The 27059-nt window shown below is 49.2% G+C and overlaps 1 protein-coding gene across 1 annotated transcript in view; it reads left to right on the top strand.

Moving 5' to 3' along the window:
• The first annotated feature begins 387 nt into the window (after nucleotides 1–387).
• RPS6KA2 (ribosomal protein S6 kinase A2) overlaps nucleotides 388–27059 on the top strand; it is a 334274-nt gene continuing 307602 nt past the window's right edge. Inside the window, exons 1-2 of the mRNA XM_024744930.1 lie at nucleotides 388–506; nucleotides 4198–4257. Of these exons, the coding sequence (XP_024600698.1) occupies nucleotides 444–506; nucleotides 4198–4257 (123 nt within the window). The 5' untranslated portion in view covers nucleotides 388–443. The remainder of the gene's footprint in view (nucleotides 507–4197; nucleotides 4258–27059) is intronic.

Here is a 27059-nt window from a genome sequence, read left to right as displayed (position 1 = left end):
GAGGGAGTGGCAATGTAAGGGGGAGGGGGCGAAGCAGGGAATCCAATCCGAGGCTGCGAGGGGAGCGCTCACTCCGCCAAAGTCGCAGCACGGAGTCTGAAGCTGCAGCTCTGTCTCCTGCTTCCCCCGCCCAGCCCGAGCGAGCGGGACGCAGCCGCAGCCCCTGGCGCAGCCCCAGGGCCAGCGTGGGGCGGGGGAGGACGCGCCAGCCGAGCAGCCGTGTTGAAGCCCCACGGCCCCCTCCGCACACCAGGACCCCAGGGCCCCGCCGGCGCCCGCGGTCGTCCCGGCCTGACTTCACCCTCTGCAGCCCCCTTCCTGCCAGCAGCGCCGGCCTCCGCCGCGGGCTCTGACGTCCTGTCTGGCCATCTCTGTGCTGTTTGGGGCCTCTGGTTATCATCTTTCTCACTCTCAGTACTCGATCAGAGGGAAAGTTTTCAAAGATGCCGATTGCACAGTTGCTGGAGCTATGGAAAAAGATAGAGGTGGAGCCCATGGAAATAGAGGTGAGAAAAGAGTGTCCTTTTCCACAGTATCCTGAAAAACCCTGGCTCTGCGGCCGGCGGACCGTCTGTTTACCGTAATGAATTCATGTTTATTGAGTGGCTAGTACGTGAGCGAGTCTGGGATTTTTAATGAGCATAGATGTGTATGTGTGTACACACATATGAACAGTACATATCTGTGTGTACACGCACCCACACAAGGCGTCGTGTGTGGTGTAACAATATGAATGAAAATGAGTGAATTGAAGGACAAAAAATGGTTGCTCTTTAGCCAAACTTCAGGGTGCTTCTTAGAGTCTGTGTTTGCCTTAAAGGAGCCACATGCTTCCAAACTAATCTGCCTCGGCGCGATTTCCTTCAACAAGTGGCTGTAAATGCTAAGACCTCCCCGGTTGCTGCAGTGCAGGATAAAACCAGAAGGGAGAACCAGCGACGAATTCTTGTTTAAGAAACAAGGCGTAAAGAGCATGCAGCCTGAATAGGGTGTATGTTTGAATAAAGGGGAGCGATTGAAGATGAAAAGATAGTGAAGTGAATGTGTCAGGGCTGGCTGGCCTGTGGGGAGCACCTCTGACACCGCTTAACCGTATTCTCCCCCAGGGACACGGAGCTCTCCTTGCATGGATTTTGATTTGTTAAATTTGAATCAGAAACAATCAGCGTATATTTTTCCTAGAAGAGAAAGTTCCCCGAAGTTATTAAACCTGTTAAATTGATATGCCTGTGCTGTGTTTACAGCAACTCAGATCGCATTTATAAATGGCAGATTTTAGTGACTGACTACCTCTGCAAAATCCAACCTTTAACTTTTGCCTTATCTCCTGTATGCGGCATTATAAGTTCAATTCTTACTATTTTAAATGTTACTTATTTTTATATATACGTACTATATACTGAGACATTCACAGAATTTTGAAGAGGAAGATTCTGTTTTAGAAGAGAAGTTAGTTAATATTTTATATTTAATACTTTTTCGGAAGCCCGACTAACTTATTCATGCTTGGAATGTATACTTTGGTCAAAGGAGGTCGTCTGGCATAGCACAGATATTAAGCCTAGTGTTTAGATGGAACAACACAGACGCTTTGCTGGTGAGGAGCACCTAAGTGGAAGGAGATGACAGCAGGCTCTCCGGGGCTGTTGATGCCTCTGCACACCATGTTATTCTTGGTGGCGGCGGCAGTGCCTGAGAAAGAGCCTCTCGCTTACAAAGGTTGCCAAGTCATGTTTATTTTTTTCTTTTGAGAAAGATTGGGTTTTTAAAAAGTTGAATTAGCGATGGACCAGAAGTCCCACTCTTATTTCCTGATGCTTTCCGAACCCCTCCTGGTTATCTGAACTTGCTGGTGGTGGTAGAGGCCCAGCTGTCAGCCCCTCAGCAGCCAGGCCCCGTGAAGGAAGCCCTTCTTTAGGGGGGAGGATTTGGCCCTGGGCTTAGAAAAAAGGACGGGGGCGAGGAATGAAGGAGGCTTGGAGAATGTCTCCTGGGACTCTGGACTCTACGTCGTGGCCGCTGACCCAAGCTCTGAGGAGTAGCGTGAGCTTAAAATACTTCCGAAATGATTGAGAGTGGACCGGCAATGAATATACTCACATCATTAAAAAATGATACCATGATCCTAGAAAGACCTTGCAAACTGGAAGGATCTGAAGCAGAGCTGGCTGAGAGACTGCACTGCCTTGCCACCCCATCGAGAGGGCAAATTTATAAGTTTTTGAGGTTGATGTGTATATGCAAAAGCAAATGATGAAAATGCCATAAATTAAATGGTCCTGAGGCAAAAGAAAATTTCTTCAGGCTTCCTGGGTAAATGTTTTTCGGGTAGTAGATCCTATGCAGCGTGTTAAGGTAGAGCATTTAATCCCTGCTTATTTGGAACCCAGAAGTGAGGGCTCTTTCCACAGAAAGATTAAGCCTCAACTATTAACCCTGAGATATTTCAGGTTCTCGGGAAAATATGAAATCTCTCTGTTTTGGAGCTCAGAGGCTGATTTTATTTTCCAGTTTTGCCCATGTTTTATGTTGTGTGATGTTAAAATAGCTCACATATCAGGAAATTGGGCAAAACCAGATGGAGTACATTTGGCCTCTGAACTCCAAGTTAGATGTCGTAAAATCCTTGCATAAAGAGCGTGCGTGCTTTTCACGAGAAAACCTGCTGTGTGATGTTAGTGCTTACGGTATTTGCTTTTACACGCATTTAACATGACCGATCATTGGTTTTCCAGGGGTAGCAATCAACGCTCTTGGATGCTAGGTTTTTCCTGCCTCTATGAGTTGCTTCCCCTCTGATTTCTTTTCTCATCTGCAGTGAGAGGGAACTGAACTAGGTTGGATTTGAGGGTCAGTGGACTGTATCCTTGTGTACTGTATCCTTACAAAAATCATTTCTGCTTCAGCACACAGACCAGGGGAAATTCATTTCATTGTCTAGGAAAAGCATTTATGGTTTGTGAATTGTTTTGAGGTATTTTGGAAGGCGTATTTTACCCACGAATGAGGCATGTTGAGGAGGAAACGTATGCTAATTAAAAACTGGGACCTCCATAAAATCCCGGAAGGAGCTGGCATCACAAAGAAGCATGCAGTGTTGTGTGAATGGTATTTCAGCGAGTTAAACGCACGTCTCCAAAGCAGGACTTTTCAGTCACTGCCTTCAGCGGGGGCCCAGCACCCAGGGCGTGCTCTGGGGAGAGGTGAGGACACCGGCGGTGTCCTGAGGAAGGCAGTGCGGGAACCAGCCCACAGGGGTCAGCCACCCGTTTTATTTGTTCCTTCCGAGGAGTGAGCACGATTTCTCCTTCGGGGATGTCATCACGCATTAGAGAAAGGAGAAGCTCCATTTTTAAACGGTGCAGATCAAACAGGACTCCCTGAAGTTCACAGTGCAGCTTGTACAGGGACGATTGTCTCACGGCTCCTGGGCTAGAAATGAAACTAGGAGAGGTGATGACAGCACCCAACTCCGAGTGTCCACTGCTTGCTCAGCAGAGCCAGTGCTAAGTGCTGTGAGGTCTTATTTCCCTGAATTCTGTCCGCGTCTCTAGGCGGTAGATATTCTTATGGTCCTGATATTGTATATGGGGAAAGTGAGGTGTGGGGTAAGCAATATCGCCTGAAGTCATTAAGTGGTAAGCAGAGCTCAGACCCAGACCCTCCTGTTCAAGCCTTACCTCGTGCAGAGACACAGCGCTTTATGTTTTTATGAGCCGGAGACTTGACTCTTTCTGATTGAATTCGTTCTCTGAGCTTTGGCCTGAGATTCTGAAGTTGTTCCACGCAGACAGCTCCCCTGTAAGCTGTTTCTGTCCTGACAGCCCGAGTCTCTCAGGGTCATGTAAATCTGCACCCCGCCCTCACCTTGCTGGTCAGGGCTTTATATAAACTACCTGCTTCTCCTTGCAGTTGTGGTATAAGCCACACACATTTGACTGATCTGGTAATTTGTAATCATGGATAGAAACACTCGCTGCCTTATTTGCCTCCTGTTATATAAAGGACCTGTCTCTGGCATGAAGCATCGTAGGGTGTCAGACAAGCTCTGGTGGAAAGGGACCCTGATGCCATTCCCATGTCCTGCTATCCTAATACTGAGTCTCTAGTTGGTCATTTGCATTCATCACCTGTGTGGTGCTATTTACAAGAATGTAGGCATGCTAACAGCATTTAATGTGTATCTTTTGTCATCAGGCCACCGCGGAGGATCTGAACCTCGACTCGGAGCCCACCGTAGCAGACGCTGTGGAAGAAGTAACTTTATATAGTTTATTATCTGGGGGAGGAAGGTGGGGTAGAGGGAGGAAATGGAAGATTGAAATCAATAGCCCCCAAGTGGTTATTTTAGTGAAATACGTGTATATATACATACGCACAAACACGCGTGCACACGGATAGGTTGCATGCATATTATAGTCAACAGTTTCCCTCAAGAGGGATACTTAGAACGTAGGAGGAAAAATTACCAACCAAGGTAAGATTCAGAGCCTTCTGGTGTGAACTTGTCAAAGGGGAAAAGGCACGTCACTGCCAATTAAGGCAAATGTGGAGAAAGCCAGTCGGGCATAGAGAAGTGATGAGTCGTTTTACCTGCCGGATGTCAGGTAATGTAGCCTCTTAGAATGTTTGGTGACATAGGGTCGGAGCCCCGGGCGGAGGTGCGCTCCCTTTGCCAGGAAGCAGCCCCTGCAGCGGTGGCGGAAGGAGAGGCGTGCGCCGCCGGAGGGCCGAGAGGGTCTGGAAAAGGAGTGATGGGCGTTGCCGGGAGGGGGGTGTCCTGCGGTGGACGTGGAAGGGAACAAAGCGCATTGGCATCGCTGACCGCCTGGTCCTCCACTTCCTGCCCGGGCGGCAGGGGCCCCATGGGCTCTCGCCGAGGGGAAGGTCCAGGCGGCATTGGCGTCGTGGGGGAAACGTGACCGACGAGCACTCTCAGAGGGCACTTAGGACATCCAAGAGCTACATCCAAAGTAGAATGACGCTGTAGTAAAGGAATCCTGTTTAAGTAGACGTATTTCCACCCCTTGTAAAGAAGTTCCCTCAGCAGCCTTGGAAAGTCGACAAGGCAGTTAAATGGAGGCCTCAGCTACCGAAGCTGCTCAGCCCCGTGCCACTTGGAACCATAACAGTTGTAAAGTTTTGCAACTCTGTGGCCTTTTAAAAATGGCTGGTGAGGGAGGTCTGCTGGGCTGGGAGGGGCAGATCCGTGGACACTGCGGGCTTTGCAAACGGTCTGCTGGGATGCTGAAAAAGCGTGTCACTTCCATCCAGATGCGTCCACACCGCACACGTTTTAAGCCCAGTGCCCCTGGATCTTATGATCACGTGACATATCATGTGGGTTAAATAAAGAAGAAAAGCAAGAAGCTGCCTCATCCTTAGCTCTGGCTGCTTTCCTTCTGTGCTTTCGTCACTGATCTGGGAGCGTGGAGCCTAGCTGTGCTCCTGGCTTTGCGGTCATCTTCCTGCGTTCACGAAGAGAACATTTGGGGGCTTCCCTGGTGGCGCAATGGTTGAGAGTCCGCCTGCCGACGCAGGGGACGTGGGTTCGTGCCCCGGTCCGGGAAGATCCCACATGCCGCGGAGCGGCTGGGCCCGTGAGCCATGGCCGCTGAGCCTGCGTGTCTGGAGCCTGTGCTCCGCAATGGGAGAGGCCACAACAGTGAGAGGCCCGTGTACCGCAAAAAAAACCAAAAACAAACAAAAAAACAAAAAAAAGAGAACTTTTGGCTGGTAGGTGTAGCCCTGCTTTTGCCAGTTCCAAAGAGGTCAAAGGGTAAATAGACAGGTGAGCCCCTGGCTTATTTGAAGAGATGGATATTCAACTGCATACCTGCCCAGGGGCAGGGGCAAGTACGGAAGGAATACCCACCCCTGCAGATGAGCGAGGCCCCAGGTCAGGGTCTCCGAGGATCCAAACCACGCCGCGCCTGCCACTGGGGTGTGTGGGGACTCTGATTTCCAGGGAACCTTCGGCGTATTTCTTGCGTACAGACTGCTGAGGTCCTTCAGCTGTCAGCTGCCAGAGGCAGGCTCCGCGGTGCTCACGGTGGTGATCAAACCGGCGACACAATTGCCTGTGTACCAGGACCCCCTCGACAGTCTGTTACTTCATGAACTACGGTGATTTCCTGAGACCTCCTGGTCTCAAGTCATCTGATCCCTCACACTTCTGATGGAAAGGTGGGTGTTAATTTACCGCAGGAAGGCAGTCATATCAGCGGACCCCCTTGAAGTTATTTATTTATTTTTTGGTGGTACGCGGGCCTCTCACTGCTGTGGCCTCTCCCGTTGCGGAGCACAGGCTCCGGACGCGCAGGCTCAGCGGCCATGGCTCACGGGCCCAGCCGCTCCGCGGCATGTGGGATCCTCCCGGACTGGGGCACGAACCCGCATCCCCTGCATTGGCAGGCGGACTCTCAACCACTGCGCCACCAGGGAAGCCCCTTGAAGTTATTTTTGACAACAGAACACGAGATAGAGGCAGTGATTACAGTTTCGCCATGTCACCTAGTCCGGATGACAGAATACCAGTATGTCTTTGGCTCTTAATGAATGCAGAGTATCTTAGGAGTATTTTACAGGACACAGCGCTGATGTGTAGGTGCATTTGTAGCGTTTGTGGGAACTGAAAGACATGGGGTGTCCAGCTGTTGGCGGCTGCTTCTGACAGATGATGCTGAAAACTCTGCTGCAGGTTTCAGCCCAGCAGCGGGTGAAGGTCACCTGGGGGTTCTGAGCAGTTGTCTAATTTTTATTGGGGCCAGATTTCCCCTGTGCGTCCCCCTTAGCCTTCAGAGTGGCGCTCTGCAAGCCATCTATACCCAGAGGATTTGTGGCTCAGATCAATGAAATCAGATGGCAACTGAACTGGGCGTGAAAGGCTTCACACCTTTTGCCAGTCTGAAGGTGTACGATGACTAAAAAGTCTCGTTTAGGAAAAAATATTCACCTCAGCCACAGTGCGTTCATTCATTCAGTCAGTCACGCATATTTGTTGGAGGCCTGTGGGTAAAGCCTCACGCTCGGTGTGGAAGTGTGAGTAGATGAACGGGAGTGACTGTGACGCTTCCAGCCTCGTAGCACCTTTAACTGATACAGCTTCTTGCGTGTGGAGTGTTCTTCAGGTACACGTGTGTGTGTATATTAATACATATATATATAAAGTATAGGACACATTTGGGATAGTTTATGCATAAGTATCTCCACATGTGACTCTTGTCCACTCGTATCTCATGCCACAGCTCTGTCCAACCTCTGAAAAAAGAGCTCTGGTGAAGGTCAAGACTAAAGATGAAACTGAGACAGGAGTCGGTGTCAGAAGCTGCGTGTCCCTGCCACTTACTTTTCCTCACCTCTGCGGAGGGAAAGGCTTCCTCTCTCGGAGAGTGCGTGTCGTGTAGGGATTTGTGTCATAAATTCACAGGGGGGTGACTCAGCGTGATTTCACTTGACCTGTCAGAGGCCATCACCCTTTATACTCTGGAAAACAAAACAAAACAAAACAGAAAAGCCTCAGCAGATCCCATTAGGAGATATTCCCTCAACTGCTTGTTCGAGGGGTTCCTGGAAGGGGCCAGGCAGAGAGAACAAGTCGGAGGCACCTGCTCTGTGGGGTTTTGTGGTCCTATTTCCCTGCTCCTTTTGGCAGGTGGTGCGTAGCAAAGCCAGTGGAAATGCTGGGAAATTAGGACACCGAACAGAGTTAAAAGTTTAATGCGGAAGCACGTGCCTCGGTGGGCTGGGACACTGCGGTGCAGAGTGGGAGCCTCTGGAAGGTTAGTCCACGGGTGACCGCAGCCTCCCAACCCTGCTCACGAGAGCCCCGTGGTTGATCTTGAAGGTGGAGGAGGGGTGCTGTGTGGAAAGGGGAGAGCGGGGCCGGGGGGAGCGGCGGCCCGCGGCTCCGGGCCGTTTCCACGTTGCAGAGGTGGAGGTGCTGAGCCTCTTGGTGCCGGTCAGCAGCAGCTCCTGCATCCTTGCTCCATCCTTCAGCCTTCTGTCTCCAGGTATTTCAGACACATGGGGGATTTTTAGGCGAGTTTCTAATTTCACAGAACAACCTGTGGAAAACATTAGAACTTGTTGCATGTGTTTTCTCAAGTGCTTAGATTTCAGGAGTCTGTTTATTAATAAAGACCATTTTCTTCTCTGGTCAACCTTAGAGACCAGGTCCAGAGAAGCTGTTTCCAACATTATCGTGGTTTCACTCTATTTCCTCGTGACTCCTGAGGTGTTTCCCTCTCCTCCTAAAATTCTGCCCTCGGTTTTCATAGCAGAAATTCTGGCATCTTGGAGGCAGAATGGAGCGGGGGTGGGGTGGCAGTCCTGTTGTCAGCCATCGGTTGGCAGGAGAGCGCTGTTGTCACAGAGACCTGCCCCCGAGGGGTGTGGAAGAGGGAGGCAGATGCAGCTCTCAGGGCCGAGTGCCAGCTGCCCGGCCCCTACCCTCTTCTCGGGGTTCAGGGGATGAGTGGGCAGTTCCTCGGGCAGGTGTACCGTGACCCCCAAGCATCTGTCAGCTTGACCTCCTTCAGTGGCCAGCCGCCTGACTTCGGAGCAGCTGCAGCTCGGGGGACGTCTGCAGTTCTCTGCTGGGGAAGAGGGGCGAGGGGCAGGACAGGGACAAGCTTTGGGGGGGCCCTTTAAGCTTGAAGGAGAGGATCACCCAAGAGTGTTTTCAAAGCCCTTTGGCCTAAGTCATGGGAACAGCAGGCTCTCGGCCGGGTCAGGACTGAGCCGCCTGCACCCAGGTCACCTGCAGATGCCAGCAGATGGCCTCTTACCTGTCACGCCCCGGGAATCTAGACAGTTTCATTGTTCCTTAAAAAAAAGACAGACGGGAGAAACAATCCAAACTGGATTGCATAGAAATGAGACAAGAAGAGTAATGGAACCTCAGAACGAGTAAAGCAATTACGAGCAGTGCAGTTACAGCTTAAGAAGATGGTTGCGAGTTTGAAAAGAGATGGACAGATGATCTTCCCAGCCTGTTTGTTACCTGCCGGCAGGCTGCCTTCGCAGCATCCACCTGTTTCTGGGGGCTGGAGTCGGCAAAGGCATGTCGACCACGTCACTGTTTGCATTTGCGTTCCGTGTTGTTTTCTGCCCAGCAAAAGGCAGGAGTCCCCGTAAGCCTTACGGAAAGTCTAGAAAAGAGCAATGTCAACACAGTGCATTTTGGAGAAAGGCTAACGTGACTAAGCCACCGTTTAAATGCCCTGCACGGCTGTAACCGTAACATTGGCTTCACCAGACGTTAGCACTTACTGGGGCAGACACGAAGGAAAAGGCACGATTTGGGGCTGAAAGTTGGTGGAGCGTGTTTGATGTGTCAGTGGTGGTTATTGGCAAGAATCAACGTGAGCCAGGAAGCCTGGCTTTGTCATCGGGAGACATCGGCCTTTTCGGGTATCACATCATCCTTAAGTGTCCGCCGTAACCACTGTTGGAAGCCGGAAGCCGGCTTGCAGCTGTTTCCGGTTTCTGCGATCCTTGTCTTCCTGCTTCTGTAGCCAAGTCAGCAGGAGCACCTTTCAGAGTGCTTTCTCTCTGAGAATAAAAGGACTACTCCGTGCTCACAGGAACAGTCTCTAGAGCCCTGGGCACCCGTGTGGGACGCTGTCTGCTGCCGCCCCATCTTTGGGCGAGCAGAGCGAATTGTTCACATCTTATTGGGTACCAGCTGTCGCCCGTGTGAACAAGCCAGCGGCTTGCGTCTTCCTGACAGCCCTGGGGGGCAGGGCTTTCCCTGCCAGCACAGTGACTTCACGGGTGGTCTCGCCGGGAAAAGGTGCCCACCCTGTCATGGCCAAGAGTAACCTCCTGTGTTGAGATGGTTGCCAAATCATGAAGCAAAACCGCTAGTCAAAGCTGCCCTTTCCCTGCAATTTAATGCATAGCGGTGGCTTGGAGGAAGCCCTGGAATCGAGTTTGGGTGTCTTTTAGGGCCTCCTGTGTTTGAACCCCCATAGGAATGACCATGCACCTCTGCCTGCAGAGATGCTTTGTAAGAACCCTGCTTTTAATGTATCTGATTTATATCCTCTTCCATCTTCCCAGACTCGGGGACCTGGAAGGGAGGTCTGTTACTTTCCCTATTTTTCGGGTGGTGAAATTGAGGCGTCAAAAGTGATGTAATTTGCTAATTATAGCAGAGAACCAACGAAAAGGGGACTTCAAAGCAAAGCTTTTTCTACTGGCTTATTTTTTCTTCCTAAAATCACTGATTGCTCTCAAGATACCTGACGTTAGATGGTAGATTGTTGGCTAGTGGAATCAGGGCCTGGGGTCAAAGGCTATGCTCTGTCCTCTTCTCTGGGTTTAAAACAACATTACAGGTGCCTCGGGGACCCTGCCCCGTGTCCCCGGGGGCTTAGAAGCAGCCTTGCTGTAGCCCCATCTATTTCCAGTGGCCGCGTGGAGCCCACTGACCCTGCAGTGTCACTCTGGTTCTCTCCCCTTTTCTCTTTTCAAAATTCTCTCTCCTTCTTCCTTCAAATTGGGAAAATAGAAAACTTGATCTTTTTTTATGTGTATGGAAAACACAGGGGAGCTTGAGCTGGAGGTCCTGTTGAAAGATTACACACCCCACCGCTGCTTTTTTGGCGGGTGTCTTTGTCATGGGTGGGATACATTGTTGACTTACTAGAATCACAAAAGTTTCTTATACTTTATTAACATGAAATGGATCATTTGAATAATTATGGTAAGAGAGGAGATATATATATATAGAGAGAGAGAGAGAGAGAAAGAGAGAGAGAGGGAGCGAGAGAGAGAGAGAGAGAGAGAGAGAGAGAGCGGATTTTCCTCCATAATAATGCTATACATGTGTGGGTAAGATTCAAAGTATGAGACAGAAAATTGTGTAGTGTCTTATCCTTCAGCTACTTTGAAGTAAAACAGCCCCCTAAAACCCTTTTGCTCTTGTGACACAGATGCAGCTGGGAGCCGGGTGCGGAGACATGGACTTTGCAATTTATGTGAGTCATACAAATCTCTAGGGAATCTTTCAAACACTTCTTCCGAGATATGGCTCCAAAACAGCCCACACTGCCAAGTGCGCGTTGAGCGAGTGCCTGGCTCATGGCAGCAGACGCCTCCCCGACTGCTCCCTCCTCCGGGCACCTTTGGGGACACCAGTGGGGGGTCCCGGCTCCTCCATCCGTAAGTCGGTTCTCACCTTCTGTCTCAGGTAGAATGAACGGAGCAACCGCGTGTAACATATACGGAGAAGACAAAAGAAGGATTCCAAGTCCCGATTTGATTTGAGGATCCAGACACATAAGTGCCTATTTTTAAAATAATAGGATAAACACAAGAGGGTGATTTGTAGCACCCTTCCTAGAACGATGGACGGTCTCAGGTGTATCCCGGGTGGGTGTGGCAGGTTGCCTTGGGCAACACAGCCCACGGCTATACCTCTGGCTCAAGCCAGTTCTCCCTCCCCCGCCCCTGTCCTCCCTCTGCCTCCCTCTTCTTAATTCTTTCGGCAAATGTCTACTGAGTGATGGTGCCGAGCCTGGCACTGTGCCAGGCTCCTGCGACTCAGTGATTCAGATAAATGAGGCCAGCTAGAGTCTCCGCAGCACGCACCTTACATCTCAGTGTTCTTGCAAGTAAACAACTGACTAATAAGATCATTCCGTGTAGCAGTGAGGGCTATGGAGGGAGAAAGCAAGGAAACCGAGAGTGATTTGAGCTGGGGCCAGATTAGCAGAGCAGTGGTTAGGGAAGGCCTCATCCAGCAGGTGGAATTTAGGTTGGGACTTAAACGATGGAAGAGACCAACCCCCCAGACCTGGGGGAAGATGGTTCAAGGCAGAGGCAGCCGCAGGGCAGCTGGGGGGCAGGGTGGGGTGGGGTGGGGACGGGGACGGAGCAGCCCCTGCCTACAGCAGGCCCAGGCTCATGGGAGCTGAGGGAAGAGAGGAAGGCCCTGTGAAGGGATGCGGAGACCCGGCAGGTCTTCGGATTTTATTCTGAGTTTTCTGGGAAGCCACTGGCAACTCCTAGGCAGGAAAATGGTGTGATGGCGTAGATTTTCTTAAAGCACAGTCCCTCTGGTTGTTGGGTGGGGAAGTAGGGAGTTCGTGGGGAAAGAGTGAAGGCAGGGAGACGGGTTAGGAGGCTGCCGCCGGGTCCCAGCGAGGGGCGGGGTGTCGGGGTGCAGAGTCCCGAGGTGTCGCCGCGGTGCAGCTGGGCCTCTTGCGGCCGCGGTACCGGATCCTTTCCTGGGCTGCGGAAGGAAGTTCCACGGACGGGGCAGCTTAGACAACAGCAGTCCGTTCCCTGGCTCTTCTGGAGGCTGGAGGTCAGATCAAGGTGTCAGGTTGGTTCCCTCTGAGGCTGTGAGGGCGAATTCCCCCCAGGCCTCTGCCCCAGGCCTCTGTGGCGGCCGCGGTCCGTGGGGCTCCTTCATGTGGACACATCACGGGTCTCTGCCTCTGTCTTCCCGTGGCCTCTCCCTGTGTGGTTTTCACCTGGCCGTCTTCTGAGGAGGACACCAGTCGTATCAGAGCGGGGCCCACCCTGATGACTCTCCTAACTAACCCGCAGAGACCCTGTTTCCAAATGAGGGCACTTTCTGAGGCGCTGGGGCTTAGGGCTTTGACAGATCTTCTGGGGACAGGGTTCAACCCATAACAAATATGACACTTGGGACTCTCAGTTTTGTTGGGTTCAGGTCTCAAAAGTCTTGGCCAGAGACCGTGCTTTTCCGGGCATGAACTAAGCCCGTGAATGTCCACGGACTGGATTTCTGTGGCCCTCTCTGGCTCTCCTGCCCCCGCCAGGCCGTGTGCTTAGTCCCATCTGCTGCGCTCTGCGCGGCACACACTTTCACGCAGCAGAGGCTGGGTCACTTTTGAGGCTTGTCTAAGGGCACCAGAGCACAGGCGAGCACCCGAGACTTGGGCCACCCCGAACTCCCGGTGCTGGGGGCGCCCAGTTTGAGACCAGAGAATACTTCGCAGTGGTTTTGCATCAGACCCCTGTCCTCTACCTGCACGACCCTTACCCTGGCCAGTCCTTGTCCCATTTAGAGGGTAGTCAGCTGGGTGTCACACTGACACCAGTGAAAGGGAGGAACACGACACAGGTCCTGTCACTGTGCTGTGGACACCCTCTCTCGCCTTCTCTCAGAGAGGGGCCCGACAAACAGGTCCTTTTCTGACCCGGCCGCCATGCATCTCTGGGGGCCCAGGTGCAGTCCCCGCGTTGTCCTCTTACACACCTGTAAAGAGCTGCAGCCTCACACCTTTTCATTTCTGTTTTCTTGCTCTGCAGTTAGGTTCCGTTCTTGTCCCGTCATCTTTCTTCCTGTAACTTGGAAAGGCTGTGTCTTCTGCAGCTTTCCTGACACCTGACTCGCTCGTCTTCCACCCTTGGTGGCTGGTAGTCCTGACCTGAGACCCCTGCCTCCCAGTGGCCACTGCAGAAATTAGAACACGTTTGCGGTTCTGTGTCCAGAGCGCTGCTGATGAAACTGACAAGGAGGTGAAGTCCGGTCCCTTTGCGTTACTCTTGGCTTTTGGTGGCACTTTGGAAGCCACCCCCCACCACCATTTGCCCAACCCTGGCACAGGCTGTGCCAGGCAAGCTTCCTGTGGTTGTCGGGCCTGGGCTGCCCCACAGAGGGTCAGCTGTGCCCAAGCTGGGAGGAGGGATGAGAGGGAGGAAGCCATCCAGCTCCCCGGAGGTGCGGACCCTCCGCGGGCGTTGGGTCCTGTTTGCCGAGCTCGAGAATCCCCTGCAGATATTGATGAAGCTGCACGTCAGCATCAGTGGGCCTCGGTGGGCCTGAGAGTCTGCATTTCTAATTGGCATCCTTCCCAGGGATGAGGTTCTTCTGGTCCTTGGACCACACTCCGAATTCTAATGGGGACAGACCCTCAGAACAAGGGCACGGTACTCAGAGAAGGCACTTCTAGGAGCAAAGGAGCCGCCTGGGGCAGTCTGTGAGAACACTGTCTGTCACTGGCTTCCAGATCCTTTTTTCTCCAGCAAGTGGCCTTGTGGCATCTGCTTTTCTGTTGCTGTTGCTAGTGTCTGCTTTGATTGCTGTGTCGCAAATATTTTGCTAAACATGTGACTAATACTAGTTTTATTCAGTGGTTCAGCTGATGATCTCCTGGGGAGGTAGGCTTTTGTCCTTTCCCATTTTAATTATTACTAGTTTTAAATAACACAAACTGGGACTTCCCTGGAGGCGCAGTGGTTAAGAATCTGCCTGCCAATGCAGGGGGCGCGGGCCTCTCACCGCTGTGGCCTCTCCCGTTGCGGAGCACAGGCTCCGGATGTGCAGGCTTAGTGGCCATGGCTCACGGGCACAGCCGCTCCGCGGCATGTGGGATCCTCCCGGACCGGGGCACGAACCCGTGTCCCCTGCATCGGCAGGCGGACTCTCAACCACTGCGCCACCAGGGAAGCCTGGCACAAACTTTTAATCTCACAGTTCTGGAGCACAGACATCCACCGTCACTTACATGGGGCCGTAATCATCGTGCTGGCAGACGTGTGTTCCTTGTGGGAACCGCGGGGAGAATCCGTTTCCATGTCTCCTCCCACTTCTCAGCCGCCCACACTTCTTGGCTGGTGGCTCCTCCTCTATCTGCAGAGCCAAGCACCCTCTCTCCTCTGTGACTCCTGCTCTGACTGTGACCTTCTGCCTCCCTCTTTTAAGGACACTTGTGTTACACTGGGATGGCATTCGTTTTTAAACTGGTAAACTCAAAAGTCTCCATTCTAGGACAAGAAGTAAGACAGTTTAGTTTACATTTAGAAAATAAATGTAAAGTAACTAAACTCTCAGATATGGTGTATTTCCCCATTTCTCCTTACTCCATCTTCTTTTATTTTTCTTAAAAGTTACTCTAGGAATAGTAAACATTTATCCAGTTATTTATCTAAGAAATATTTCTTCAGCATCTGTCCTGTAAAAGGCAGTTTACAAGACCCGGTGATGAATGACACGTGTCCACTGGTTTCAGGGTGTGTGTTGTGTAGGAGCAGTGATAACTATGGTACAAAGTATACAGTGATAAATGCATAAAATGATGCAGAAAGGTATTTTATTTCCAGCATTTATTGTTTGCAGATTTTTAAATTTTTATTATTTTTATTTTTTGCGGTACGCGGGCCTCTCACTGTTGTGACCTCTCCTGTTGTGGAGCACAGGCTCCGGACACGCAGGCTCAGCGGCCACGGCTCACGGGCCCAGCCGCTCCGCGGCATGTGGGATCTTCCCGGATGGGGGCACGAACCCGCATCCCCTGCATCGGCAGGCGGACTCTCAACCACTGCACCACCAGGGAAGCCCTTTGTTGAGTTTTTTTGGTTAACTTTTCGGTGAATATTTTTTGCTTAAGTATTTTTAGGTGAAGTGTGTGAACCGTACGTTTCACTCCTAAATATTTCAATATGCCTCTCTCGAAAGGAAGAATGTTTTCCTGCGTAAGCACAGTGCCCATTGTGACTGAGAGGTTGATGCTTTCATTCTGCCTTCGCCAAAACCGCTGAATCAGGAAGGTCAAAAGCATTTCACTTTATAAGTTAAAAGCTACCCACCCTTCTCTCCATGTCATTTTACTTCCTTGAAAAAAAATCAGTTTAGCTAAATTGTACCTCTGTTGGACAGAGCATTGATTTCTAGCTGTTAATTTTAACTGAGAGCATTCGCTGCTGACCTCCTCCTCCTCCAAGGCTTTTAAGGATGGGGGTGCCCAGCCCATGACTCAGGCCTTCTGTGTCTCCCACGCGGGGATTTGGGGTTTGTGACCTGCAGCCTTTGCCAGCGCTGGCTCTGTGTGCCTTGGTAGCAGGAGTGAAAACTAGCTCTTAAGCTAACTGTGAATTAGGACAAATTCTGCTTCTTGAGTGTCACTTCTCACATGCAAGCTGTATTTAATTCTTGGATAGGTTATCAGTAAAATCAGTAAGCAAACAATTAACAACAAAATGCTTTGTTGTTCTGGTTCTGCTTAGGATGTAGAAAAACAGAGAACATTGTCAACAGTGAGAAAAAACCAGGTAACCTGCAAAGTTATAACTTTCCTTGAGCCCATCAGAGAGTAGGCAACCAGTGAACTTCACCCTAAAGGATGACAAGCCCCTTCAGGGAGGGCTGGGGCATGATCTGTTTCTCCTGGGCAGAGAAGAGGTAGAAGATACGGCCACCATGAATGTGGGTGAGGAGGAGACAACCGAGTGTGGGCTTGTGCACCAGCCTAGAATCCAGGGGCCCCAGGTACGGGATCCCACCCTCCCTCACATGTTCTCTCCGTGGGCCTTCCCTGGAGGTATATGGTGTAAAGTCAGGGCCTGCCTTGAGGGAGCCCCTCAGTATGCACAGCACAAAACCCTGCCCAGCACGTGATGCGAAAGCCTAAGACACTGGGAGGGCGTAGGGCACAAAAAGCATAAAATATAAAAGAAGAATAGATATGACTTCTAAAAAACGAGATTTCTGTCCTTGAAAAGACACATCAGAAAAAAGACTGGCCACAGACTAGGAGAAAATATTTTCAAAACACGTAACTGATAAAGGACTTATATCCAGATTACATAAGGAACTCTTAAAACTAGAAATAAGAAGACTAACACCCAGTAAAAACTGGCAAACTATTGGAACAGGTATTCTAACAGTGAAGATCTAAGAATGGCAAATGAGTACATGAAAAGATGCTCAACATCCTTAGTCACTTGGGAAAATGCAAAACCACAGTGAGATACCACCTCATACATAGTAAAATTAAGAGTCCAACAATATCAAGTTCTTGAAAAACTGTGGAGCAACTGGAACTCTCTTGCATTGTGGGTGGGAATGCAAAATGGTACAGCACTTCAGAACACATTGGCAGCTTCTCATAAAGTAAACATACACTTACCATACGAGCCGACGGTTCCACCCTTAGGTATTTACTCAAGAAAAATAAAATCTTGTGTCCACACGAGTACTTACATGTGAACATTTACAGGAGTTTTACTCATAATAACAAAAAGCTGGAACTAGTTCAGATGTCCACCAACTTGTGAATGGATAAACAAATTGTGTCACATCTCTACAAAGGGGATATTTCTCAGCAAAAAAAAGAACATGCAGCAACATGGCTGCATCTCAAAGTTCTTATGCCAGCGAGAGAAGCCAGACCCCGGAGACGGTATACTCTAGGATTCCATTATAGAGGGACAGAAATTAGATCAGTGGTTTCCAGAGAACGTGGACTGCAGAAGGGCATTGACCCCAAAGGGACATGAACGAGCTTTTAGGATGAGGGACGTGTTGCATATCTTGATTGTCGTGATGGTTACATGACCAGATGAATCTGTCAGAATTCATTGACTTGCATACTTAAAGGAAGTGAATTGTTCTGTAGACAATTTATATTTCAATAAACCTGACTTTAAAAATGTATAAACTCTGGGGAGCTACAGTTTGAAAGATGATGTAATAAAGGAAAAGTCCACACTTGCAGCCATAAACTCCACGAATGAGGCCCTCATCAGTACGGACTGTGGATGGGTGACTCTGTGCTGCTTCTGACCCTTCCCCTTGTTGATTAAGCATGGTCTCTCAGATCCCCTGGCTGACCTATTTCCTACCTTCGCAGCTGTGTGACCCTCCCTGTGCTTCAGTTGCGTCGTGAGTGAGTGAGGATAACGTCTGTGTCCTCTTCGTGTTTTGAGGATTGAACGAGGGAGTGCTCTGCAAGTGCTTGGCTAACGGCCTGCCTTCAGTGAGCCCTCAGTAAATGTTCGTGCTAAGGTTATCGACCTCGTCACGGGAGGAAAAGCTTGCGGAACGTCTCAGCTAGGCAAATTAAATCGCCCTTACCTAAGGGAGCATGCTGTTTTCAAATACATTGGCAAGATGTACTCACAATGAGAGATTTTAATGTGAAAGTTACAAACTTCTGCTCTTTAAGGCATCGTGGACAAAGCTTTGGCTGAACAGTGCTTTCCCAGAATTTACTTCCTTTAATTATGAGGGCTTGAAAGTAATAAAGGTTCATTTAGAAAATATTATGCATCGGTCATGGTTTTTATTAATTCAGGCTGTTTGTTTTTCCACTGAATTCAAATTAATGACAGTGAACATTCAAAGACAAAAGTTTAGTAATACATCTGTCAATTTTCTGGTTCCTCTACGTTTTTTAATGTTGAAATGGTGGGACATTTTGATTTTCCTGGCACACTTTTTGAGACTTTCTGAAGTTCAGAAAAAATTTGTTTTCAAGATGAAACTAGTTTCTCTTGAGTTGACCTAACAGAGAAAACACCAATGTGATTCCCACTTTTCTGCTGTTTATTACTTTTAAGAGCTGGTTGTTTCCTGTGTGTTGTGTTACGGTCTCTAGAAGCAGTAGTGGTGGACCAGGGGCAGAATGCCCAGGGCTCCAGGCCTAGAATCTACGGCCTGTCAGAACTGGATTCGAACTGAATTCAAATCCTGGCTTGGCTTCTACAAGTTCGAGTAGTTGCAAATAGTCATCAACAGTCTAGGTTTCTACTCCAGCTCCACTGGGCGATGCCCCAGCTTCAAGCCCAGCATGGCCAAATCTGACTCCTTGTGACCCCTCTTCTTCCTGCCTTCTCTAGGCTTGCAAATGCCGTCACCACTCTTTTCTTCCTGTGTATTCTCTTTCCTTTAATCATTAAAAGTATTCCCAGGTCTCTCTCAAAGCCAAACCAGGAATCTGGTATGCCTCTTGTATTCCACCTCTGTTATACGATTCATCCCACCCATTACTGTGTACACATTTCCTGTCTGTCTGTCCATCTGTCTATCCATCCATCCATCCATCTATTATTTATCTATTATTTATCCATCCACCTATTGTCTATCTGTGTACTGATATCTATTTATCTATTGATCCATCCACCTATTACTTATCTATCTATCCATTATCTGTGCATCTATTATCTATCTATCATTTGCCTGTCTATCCATCCATTTATCTGCTATATATCAATCTATTATCTACCTACCTATCCATAGGTAATCACATAATTACGTGATTATATGTATGTATGGTGGAATATAATTGTTTGAAATACTTGCTGTTGTCATTGCCATTCTCAGTTTTAGAATTTCTCTGTGTAGTCTTTAGCTACTTGACTAGGCACAGGGAAGATGAGAATGAACATTGCAAGGAAAGAAGAAAGAGAATGTGTGTCCTAGGGGAACTCCCGCCAGGAAGGGTGAAACCTCTTCTGCAGGAGGACCACTGCTGTCAAGAGGTGCAGAGAAGGACAAGAGAGTCGACTCAGGGGCTTTGCTCTCGTTGTGTGTAGAGTTGATCCCTTTTCTTTTGGCAGGGGGAAGGGGAGGTGTGATGGTTGTATAGAGACACGCAAAGAGGTTTAAGGGTAAATTTGAGTGGGAGGGGTATTTATCGCCTCTCCCGGCCGGCCCTAGAGTCCACTTGCTTCTTCAGGGAAGCTCTGTGGTCATGATCTCCAGGGTCGAGGAAGGTCCTGAGGGAATGGTCTCTGACAGGGCCTCTGGTTTCAGCTGCCTGGAACTCAGACTCTGAGATGAACACCTGCCTTCCAGTAAGTTTCACAGGAGTGCTCTCTGGGTCCCCACTTGTGGGGATGAAGGGAAAGATTAGGCAGAGGGAGAGGTTGTACACACGTGTGCAGTCACAGCACGGGCTTCACCAATCCTAATAGGAGGGAGGGACCGGGTCATTGCACCCCATCCCTGGACGTGGGATACCCCAGGAACGGGGTGAGATTTGGGTGAGGGGTTTCTCTGAGCTGAAGGCAATTCCCTGGAAGGTGTTAGTACCCCCAACAGCTGGAGGGGGTATGTGCTCCCATCCTGCAGGGGTGGGGTTGGCGATCTGGGCAGCACCTCCCAGTCTGCAGTCAGGCACCTGGTGATTCCATGGTTACAGGGAGGCCTTTCCTTATAGATGTTAACACCCCCACTGTATGGCATGGTCCAGCTCCAAAGACGAGAGAGGATCTGGCCGTGTGCATTTAGTGGTCAGGGCTCTAGTGAGATGGAAAGAGTGTGGGAAACGGTTCTAGTGTAGAAGGGAAGGGGAAAGTAGAAAAAATACCGAAAATATCAAATAAAAGATATTAAAATTTGGCGCAGAAGTCGGGATGGAAGCCCACGCGTCTGGGATCCCACCCCGGACCTGGAGAGGGGAGGCAAGGCAGCAGCGCCAACTCCAGACCTGCTTTCAGGATCTGGAGCTGAGAGAGCAGGGACTGGGTGGATGAAAAGCACACCTGTGGGAATGCAGACTGGTGTGAACTTGCTGAATTCCACCTCTAGGACAACAGTCCTTGTCTCACTTGCCTTGCAGAAAGATGTCCATGAACTTGGTATATGTTATTTCTCGTGCATGTATTGAGAGAGATGCTTCATACTTTGGATCAATGACGCCATTCTTTGGGGGGGATAGTTTTAAAATGGTGGTAAAATACACGTAAGATTTACTGTCTTAACCATTTTAAAGTGAACAGTTTAGTGGCGTTGCGTACATTTGCATTGCTGTGCAACCATCACCACCAACCATGCAAGAAGATCTCTTTATTTTGCAAAACTGAAACTCTGTACCCATTAAACAGTAACTCTCCATCCCCCTCTTCTGTCACTCTCTCCCGCACAAGAAATAGACATTCTTTTACTGTCTCCATGATCTCGACCACTTGTGTAAGTGGAATCACACAGTTTTTGTCCTTTTGTGACTGGCCTGTTTCCCTGAGCATCATGTCCTTTAAGTTCATCCATGTTGCAGCAGGTGTCAGAGTTTTCTTCCTTTTTAAGGCTGAATAATATTCCATTGTGTGTATAGACCACATTTTGTTTATCTATTAATCTATCGACAGATTGGGTTCCTTCTGTCTTTTGGCTCTTGTGAATAATGCTGCTGTGAACATGGGTGCACAGACATTTGAATCTCTGCTTTCACTTCTTTTGTGTCTATAACCAGAAGTAGAATTACTGTACCATCTGATAATTATATTTTTAATTTTTTGAGGAACCTCCATACGGTTTTTCACAACAGTTGCACTGTTTTACGTTTCCAGCACCAATGCACAAGTGTTCTAATTTCTCCACATCCTTGCCAACATTTGCTGTTTTCTGGTTTTTTTTTTTTTTTTACGGTAGGCATCCTACTGGCTGTGAGGTGGTATCTCACTGGGGTTTGATTTTCATTTCTGCAATGATTGGTGATGTTCACCCTCTTTTCATGTGCTTATAAGACCTTTTGTATATCTTTTTTGGAGAAATGTCTATTTCAGTCCTCTGTCCATTTTTTAACAGGAATTTTTTTGTTGTTGAGTTGTAAGAATTATTTAACATTCTGGGGATCAGCCTCTTAACTGGTATATAATCTGCAAATATTCTCTCCCATTCCCTGGGTTGCCTTTTCACTCTGTTGATTGTGTCCTTTGATACTCAGAAGTTTTAAATTTCGATGTGGTCCAATGCACCTATTTTTTCTTTGTTGCTGTTCTTTTGGTGTCATATCCAAGAAGTCATTGCCAAATCTCATGCCGTGAAGCTTTTCCCTGCTTTCTTCTTTAGAAGTTTATAGTTTTAGGTTTTATGTTTAGGTCTTTGATCTATTTTGCGTCAACTTTTGTATATGGTGTAAGGTAAGGCTTCTTTCTTTAGCATGTGGATATCTTGTTTCTCCAACACCATTTGTTGAATCAACGGTGTCACTTCTTAAGGTACGTTGAACATTTTTGTCTCTGGCCTTCGTAAGGTTTTCTTGTGATAAATTTATTCTCATGAGCAAAGCACTTTCTTCACTTCTACCATGGAAATAGTAAATGCAAAAAGAATTCTGGAAGGAAGAGTCAGGGAAAAAGCAGGGTATGGGGTGAATCCAGATGGTTTGTCATGTGGTCCTGGGGACTGTGCTACGGCAGCATCTTGCTTGAATTCTGTCCTGGGGCAAAGGGTGGGGTGTGGAGTCCAGGAGGAAGGGCTAGAAGGGCAGGCTGGTGGGGGTCGCCTTCCATGCCATTCTGGCTGTTGGGCACAGATTCTGCTCCCACATCCTATGGCCATCAGAGGAGTCACCGCTGGCAACAATACGGGCTGAGGCTGGACCAGGACAGGGTGAGCACGGGTATCACGTGCTGGCCCCGGGTGCTGACTTTCTCCATTGTGAGGTTTTATCCGTGGGGTTTTATGTTTTCCCTCCAGTGTGTGTTCGTGGTTCGTGGTACCACATTCTGTGAGGTTGACTTGCAGCATGACATCTCTTCCGTGGAATACAGGCATCTGTGTGGTTCCTAAATACGTTTGTATCTACCCTACATGCCAAGAGGAATCTGACCCACGTCATTAACGATGCTCCCGACACAATAGCCTGAAACTGAAAACCAGATCAAGGTGATGGGGAAAATGAAGTGAAACAGGAGCTAAATCCCATCCTCCCAACTGTTAAAGGAGGGTTTAGAATTTAACTCTGAGCTTCCCGGAGGTTGATGCAAAAGGGGAAACATTATCAGTTATGCAGTTCACAGCATCTACACATTAAAACACAGGAGAATACGGCCTTTCTTAGAGCTATGTGGTCTGAAGTTAATTCTTCCGTTATGTGCCCATCAAGGGTATCCTGTATAAAGACATCACTCTCAGAAATAATCTCCACAGTGAATATAGCATTGAATTTTCTATAATCCCTCATATAGTATTTATAGATATAATCTGAGAATTTATGGCAAAACAGAGGTCAGTGAACAGTTTCATGGGAGACAAGGCATGTGGTACAAGGTGGAGCCTGTGATTTCTCCAGCTTAATTTAGGGGCAACTTTATACCTCGTAGGAAAGTGCATGGGTGGAACACTTTTCTGGCAATCTCCAAGGAAAGTGATTTACCTACTAAGCTTTTGTAAGAGCCAATCAGAGTTCTCTGCACGCAGGAGGGTGGCAAAGTCCTCCTCGAATCGTGCACCCCTGACTCAAATCCTTGACCTTCCTTTCTGAGGACGTGGGCTCGCGTTCCCCATAGTGTTAGCACCCTGCTTGGGACACGGTGGGGGCCGGACAACTAACCGCTCTTTGGGTTGATTGTATATAATAGAATTGAACATTCTAAACGTAAGAAAGATGTGGAAATAGTCAACAGGTATTATTACTTTTCTGTTTCTTCAGAAGAAACAGAAACTTTCCGATGAATTTTTAGATTACAAACATAAACACATACTGACTTAGAGTTGATTCGGAGAAAACAAGGGACAGATGGGTGATGCTCCACTTACTCCAGCCACTTAATAACCTTTGCATCTGTTGTCCCCAGTAAAGCTTAAAATACCCACCAACCTAGAAAATTTGCCCAAAGAGAACATCTGTTTATGTCCAAAGTGTTATTTAATGACTCGTTGTATTTGCCTTGATGCATTCTTTCAGGTTAATTGAATTCCGTTGCCTTTATTTTCTCTCAAGATTGCTGACCTTAAATGCAGGACAGTAGGGTGACAGCCACACCAAGGGCCCCGGTCTTTACTGCGGGGAGATTTGGTTTGCAGGGTCCGGGGTCCCCCTCACCAGGGTGACGTCCGGCTGAGTCCGGGCAGGGGTGGGTGTCTCTTGAAACGTGCCACTACCTAAAATAAGAGTTCCACGTTACCTCCTTTTAGAAAACTTTGCCTTCTGCGCAGTCCCAGCTCCCTAGACTCGGGGCTCACGGGCTGTGGGGAAAAGCAGCAAGTTCACCTTGGCTTCTCTTCCCTGGGGTCTGGTCCTGTCCCTTCCCGGCCAGTCGGCAGGTGCACACCCACTTCCCGTTTTCTGCCCAGGACCTCCAGCCCAGGCTTCTCCATTCGCTTGGAGATGCAGCAAGTCAGCAGGCTGGGCGGGCGGGGGCAGGGCGCTGGGACTGCAAGGCAGCAGGTGATTCTGACGCATGTGACGCTTTGGCTTTTAACTGTCGCAATGGGACAAGTTCAAGGTTACACACAGGCACATGTGCACACACAGCCAGAAAGACTTGACCTGAAATCAGATTAAATACTCAAGTTTTATTTCAAGTGCAGTTGGGAAATGTGTCCCTGCAGCATCTTACAAAATGAAAATCTGATTCTACCTGCTGACACAGCCCAGGGCTAACAGGCTGGACGGGCCGCAGGCTGGCGTGAGTCACCCAGCAAAGGGGGCTGTTCTGTACTTAGTGGCAGAGGATGGCCTTAGTTCCAGTGCTGGTTTTGGTTCAAGCCACACTTTCATCACTGGTCCATGCACAGCTCTCCTGACTTGTTTAGTGATTTATTTATTTTCTACAAACATTCTTCTACACAACTCCTGGAGTATATGCAGAAGAGTTTCTCCTGGATGTGTTGTCGTGTGTGTACCAGTACATGTACACACACACACACCACCTGAGATGGGATTGCTGAGTAAACATGCACGTGGAGAATATAATTACTCAACTTTAGGAGGAATGCCATGCCATCTTCCAAATCCGTTGTGCTAATTTACACGCGAACAGCAAAACACAAGAGATTCTGGGGCTCACCACCCTCTCCCACACTTGGTATAGTCAGACTTTAAAATTTTTTTACCAGTTAAATGGGTAGAACTGCACTTCTCAGTCAAATAAAGTTTACATCCTTTTGTATTTTTAGTGGCTACATTGATTTGTCTCCTGTGAAATGCCTCTGCATGCCCTTTGCGCTGCATAGTTTCTGTTTTTTTTTTTTTTTTCTGCAATACGCGGGCCTCTCACTGCTGTGGCCTCTCCCGTTGCGCTCCAGACGCGCAGGCTCAGCAGCCACGGCTCACGGGCCCAGCCGCTCCGCGGCATGTGGGATCTTCCCGGACCGGGGCACGAACCCGTGTCCCCTGCATCGGCAGGCGGACTCTAAACCACTGCGCCACCAGGGAAGCCCTAGTTTCTGTTTTTATACATACATTTATTCAGGAAGATTTTAAGCGATAGGGGACTAACATAATGGACTTGTCTCATCCACTGCACAGCTTCAACAAGTGTCCCTCAGAAAACCTGGTTCACTTCCCCCACCCCTTTCCCCTGAGCCCACCTTCTCCAGATGGTTTTGAAGAAATTCACTACCACATCATTTCAGCTACAGCTGTTTCAGGCAATGTCTCTAAAGATAAGATGTCTCTTTAAAAACACACAGATGTGCGCAAATCCAGCATAGTGAATAAAAGTTTATAATTTGTCAATATCATCGAGTGTCAAGTCTGCAACTTTCCCCAGTTATCTGATTTTTAATACTTTGCTTGAAGTAGGATCCAAGTGAGGTCGTATCTTGTGACTGGTTGATAGGTCTGGTAAGTCTCACTTAATCTGTAATCTCCTTCCCACCTGTTGTTTTTATTGCCTTTTTATTTGCTAAAGAAACTGGATTAGTTGTCCTGTAGCGTTTCCAGTGTTCTGAATCTTACTTCCTCCTTACGGTGTCGCCGGACGGGTTCCCCTGTCCCCCTGTATCTCCTGTAATTTGGAAGTTGGATCTTGAGTCTTACTGTTATTCAGGTTTGATTTTCTGAAGACCTCGCCGGTGGAGACACACAGTGAGTGAGGCAGACAGGTGATGGTCTTGTGCTGATTTCCTCATTGGCTGAGAGCAGCCCACAAACAAATACAGCAGCTGGATGGCGTGGTGGGGACCATGCTGGACGTGACGTGGGCACAGCACAGGAACCCCAGGACCAGGAGTGTGACTTAGGCTCCGCGTCCCTGAAAGCCGTCTGCGCTGGTTCGCTCGGGCTCCATAGACGTACACCACAGACTGGGCGGTGCGTAAACAACAGAAATCTATATTTCTCGCAGTTCTGGAGGCTGGGAGTCCAAGGGCAGGGTGCTGGCAGGTTGGGCTCCCCTGAGCCTCTGTCCTTGGCCTGCTGCTGCCGCCTGCTGTTGCCTCTTCATGGGCTCGTCCCTCTGCCCACAGTGTCTGTGTCTCTGCATCTGGGTCCTCACCGCCTCTTCCTAGAAGGACACCAGTCACGTTGCAACAGGGCCAGCCTAATGAGCTCATTCTACCTTAATCACCTCTTAAAGACCCTATTCCCAAATACAGTCACATTCTGAGGTCTTGGGAGTTAGGACCCCAGTTTGGGGGACACACTTCAGCCCCTAAGACTGTAGAAAATGTCGAGCAGTGCACAGTTATGAGCTGATTTGCTTTAAAATTGACTTGAGCTGTGAGGACAAGCCTGCCAAGGTGCAGGGGAAGCAGGGCGCTAGCCAGGAGGCCACTGCTGCTCGGGAAGAGGCGCCCGCGCGGTGGCCTGGGAGCAGCGGCTGGTGCTGCAGATAAAGGGGGAGGCCTCGACCCGGCGGACGCCCCGGGTGTGATGGGGGAGAGGAATTCAAGGAGGGGCCTACACTGTTAACTGGGAAGGGGGACAGCGGAGAAAAGTCTGTTTGAGAGAGAAGACTTTTCAGAGTTGTGGTGTGAACACCTTAAGACGTCCATTAATGACCAGCGGAGAAGCCAAGGATTAGCTCCAGAGAGAGGTCTTGGAAAGGGCAGGAAGCAGTAGAGAAAGTGAGGCTCAGTCCCCTCCCCTACATCCAGAACTTTCTTCCTGCCACCTGCGTCATTCCTGGGCTGGGCAGCGCAGAGGCCCCAGAGTGGATGGTCAGCACCTGTGTTGAAGGACTCATGCTCTGGCTTCAGGCTCAAGTCCCAGCAGCATTTTCTCACGTCACTTTGCCTCAAATGTCCACAATACAGGGGACACAGAAAGGCTGAAAGAAACGTACACTGAGTCACGTGTGTGGCGGGGTTTCCAGATTTCTGCCTGAGAGGGTGTCACGCTCTTCCTGTGGATCTTGCGGAAAGGCAGCTTGTTGAGTGTTCTGCAGGAGAGATTTCTCAACGTCCCCTGCAGCACAGCAGGGCCTCCTGAGTGCCTGTCTGCTGCCCCCTCGAGAAGCTGGAGACTTCCTAGAGACCACATGTTCCTTCCTGTTAACTAGGGCTTGTGTGACAAACTCTTTCCCACTTGGCAGGAAAAAAGAGAGCCAACTTCTAATATCAATGTACCAAGTCATTTGAAGCATTTATGAGACTTGATGGGATTGATTGGATCCTTGCCCGTCAG

The sequence above is a fragment of the Neophocaena asiaeorientalis genome, unplaced genomic scaffold (genome assembly GCF_003031525.2).
Source record: "Neophocaena asiaeorientalis asiaeorientalis breed wild unplaced genomic scaffold, Neophocaena_asiaeorientalis_V1.1 scaffold649, whole genome shotgun sequence".
Classification (NCBI taxonomy): domain Eukaryota; kingdom Metazoa; phylum Chordata; class Mammalia; order Artiodactyla; family Phocoenidae; genus Neophocaena; species Neophocaena asiaeorientalis.
The sequence above is the reverse complement of the archived record's forward strand: the minus strand, read 5'-3'. Positions and strand labels throughout refer to the sequence as shown.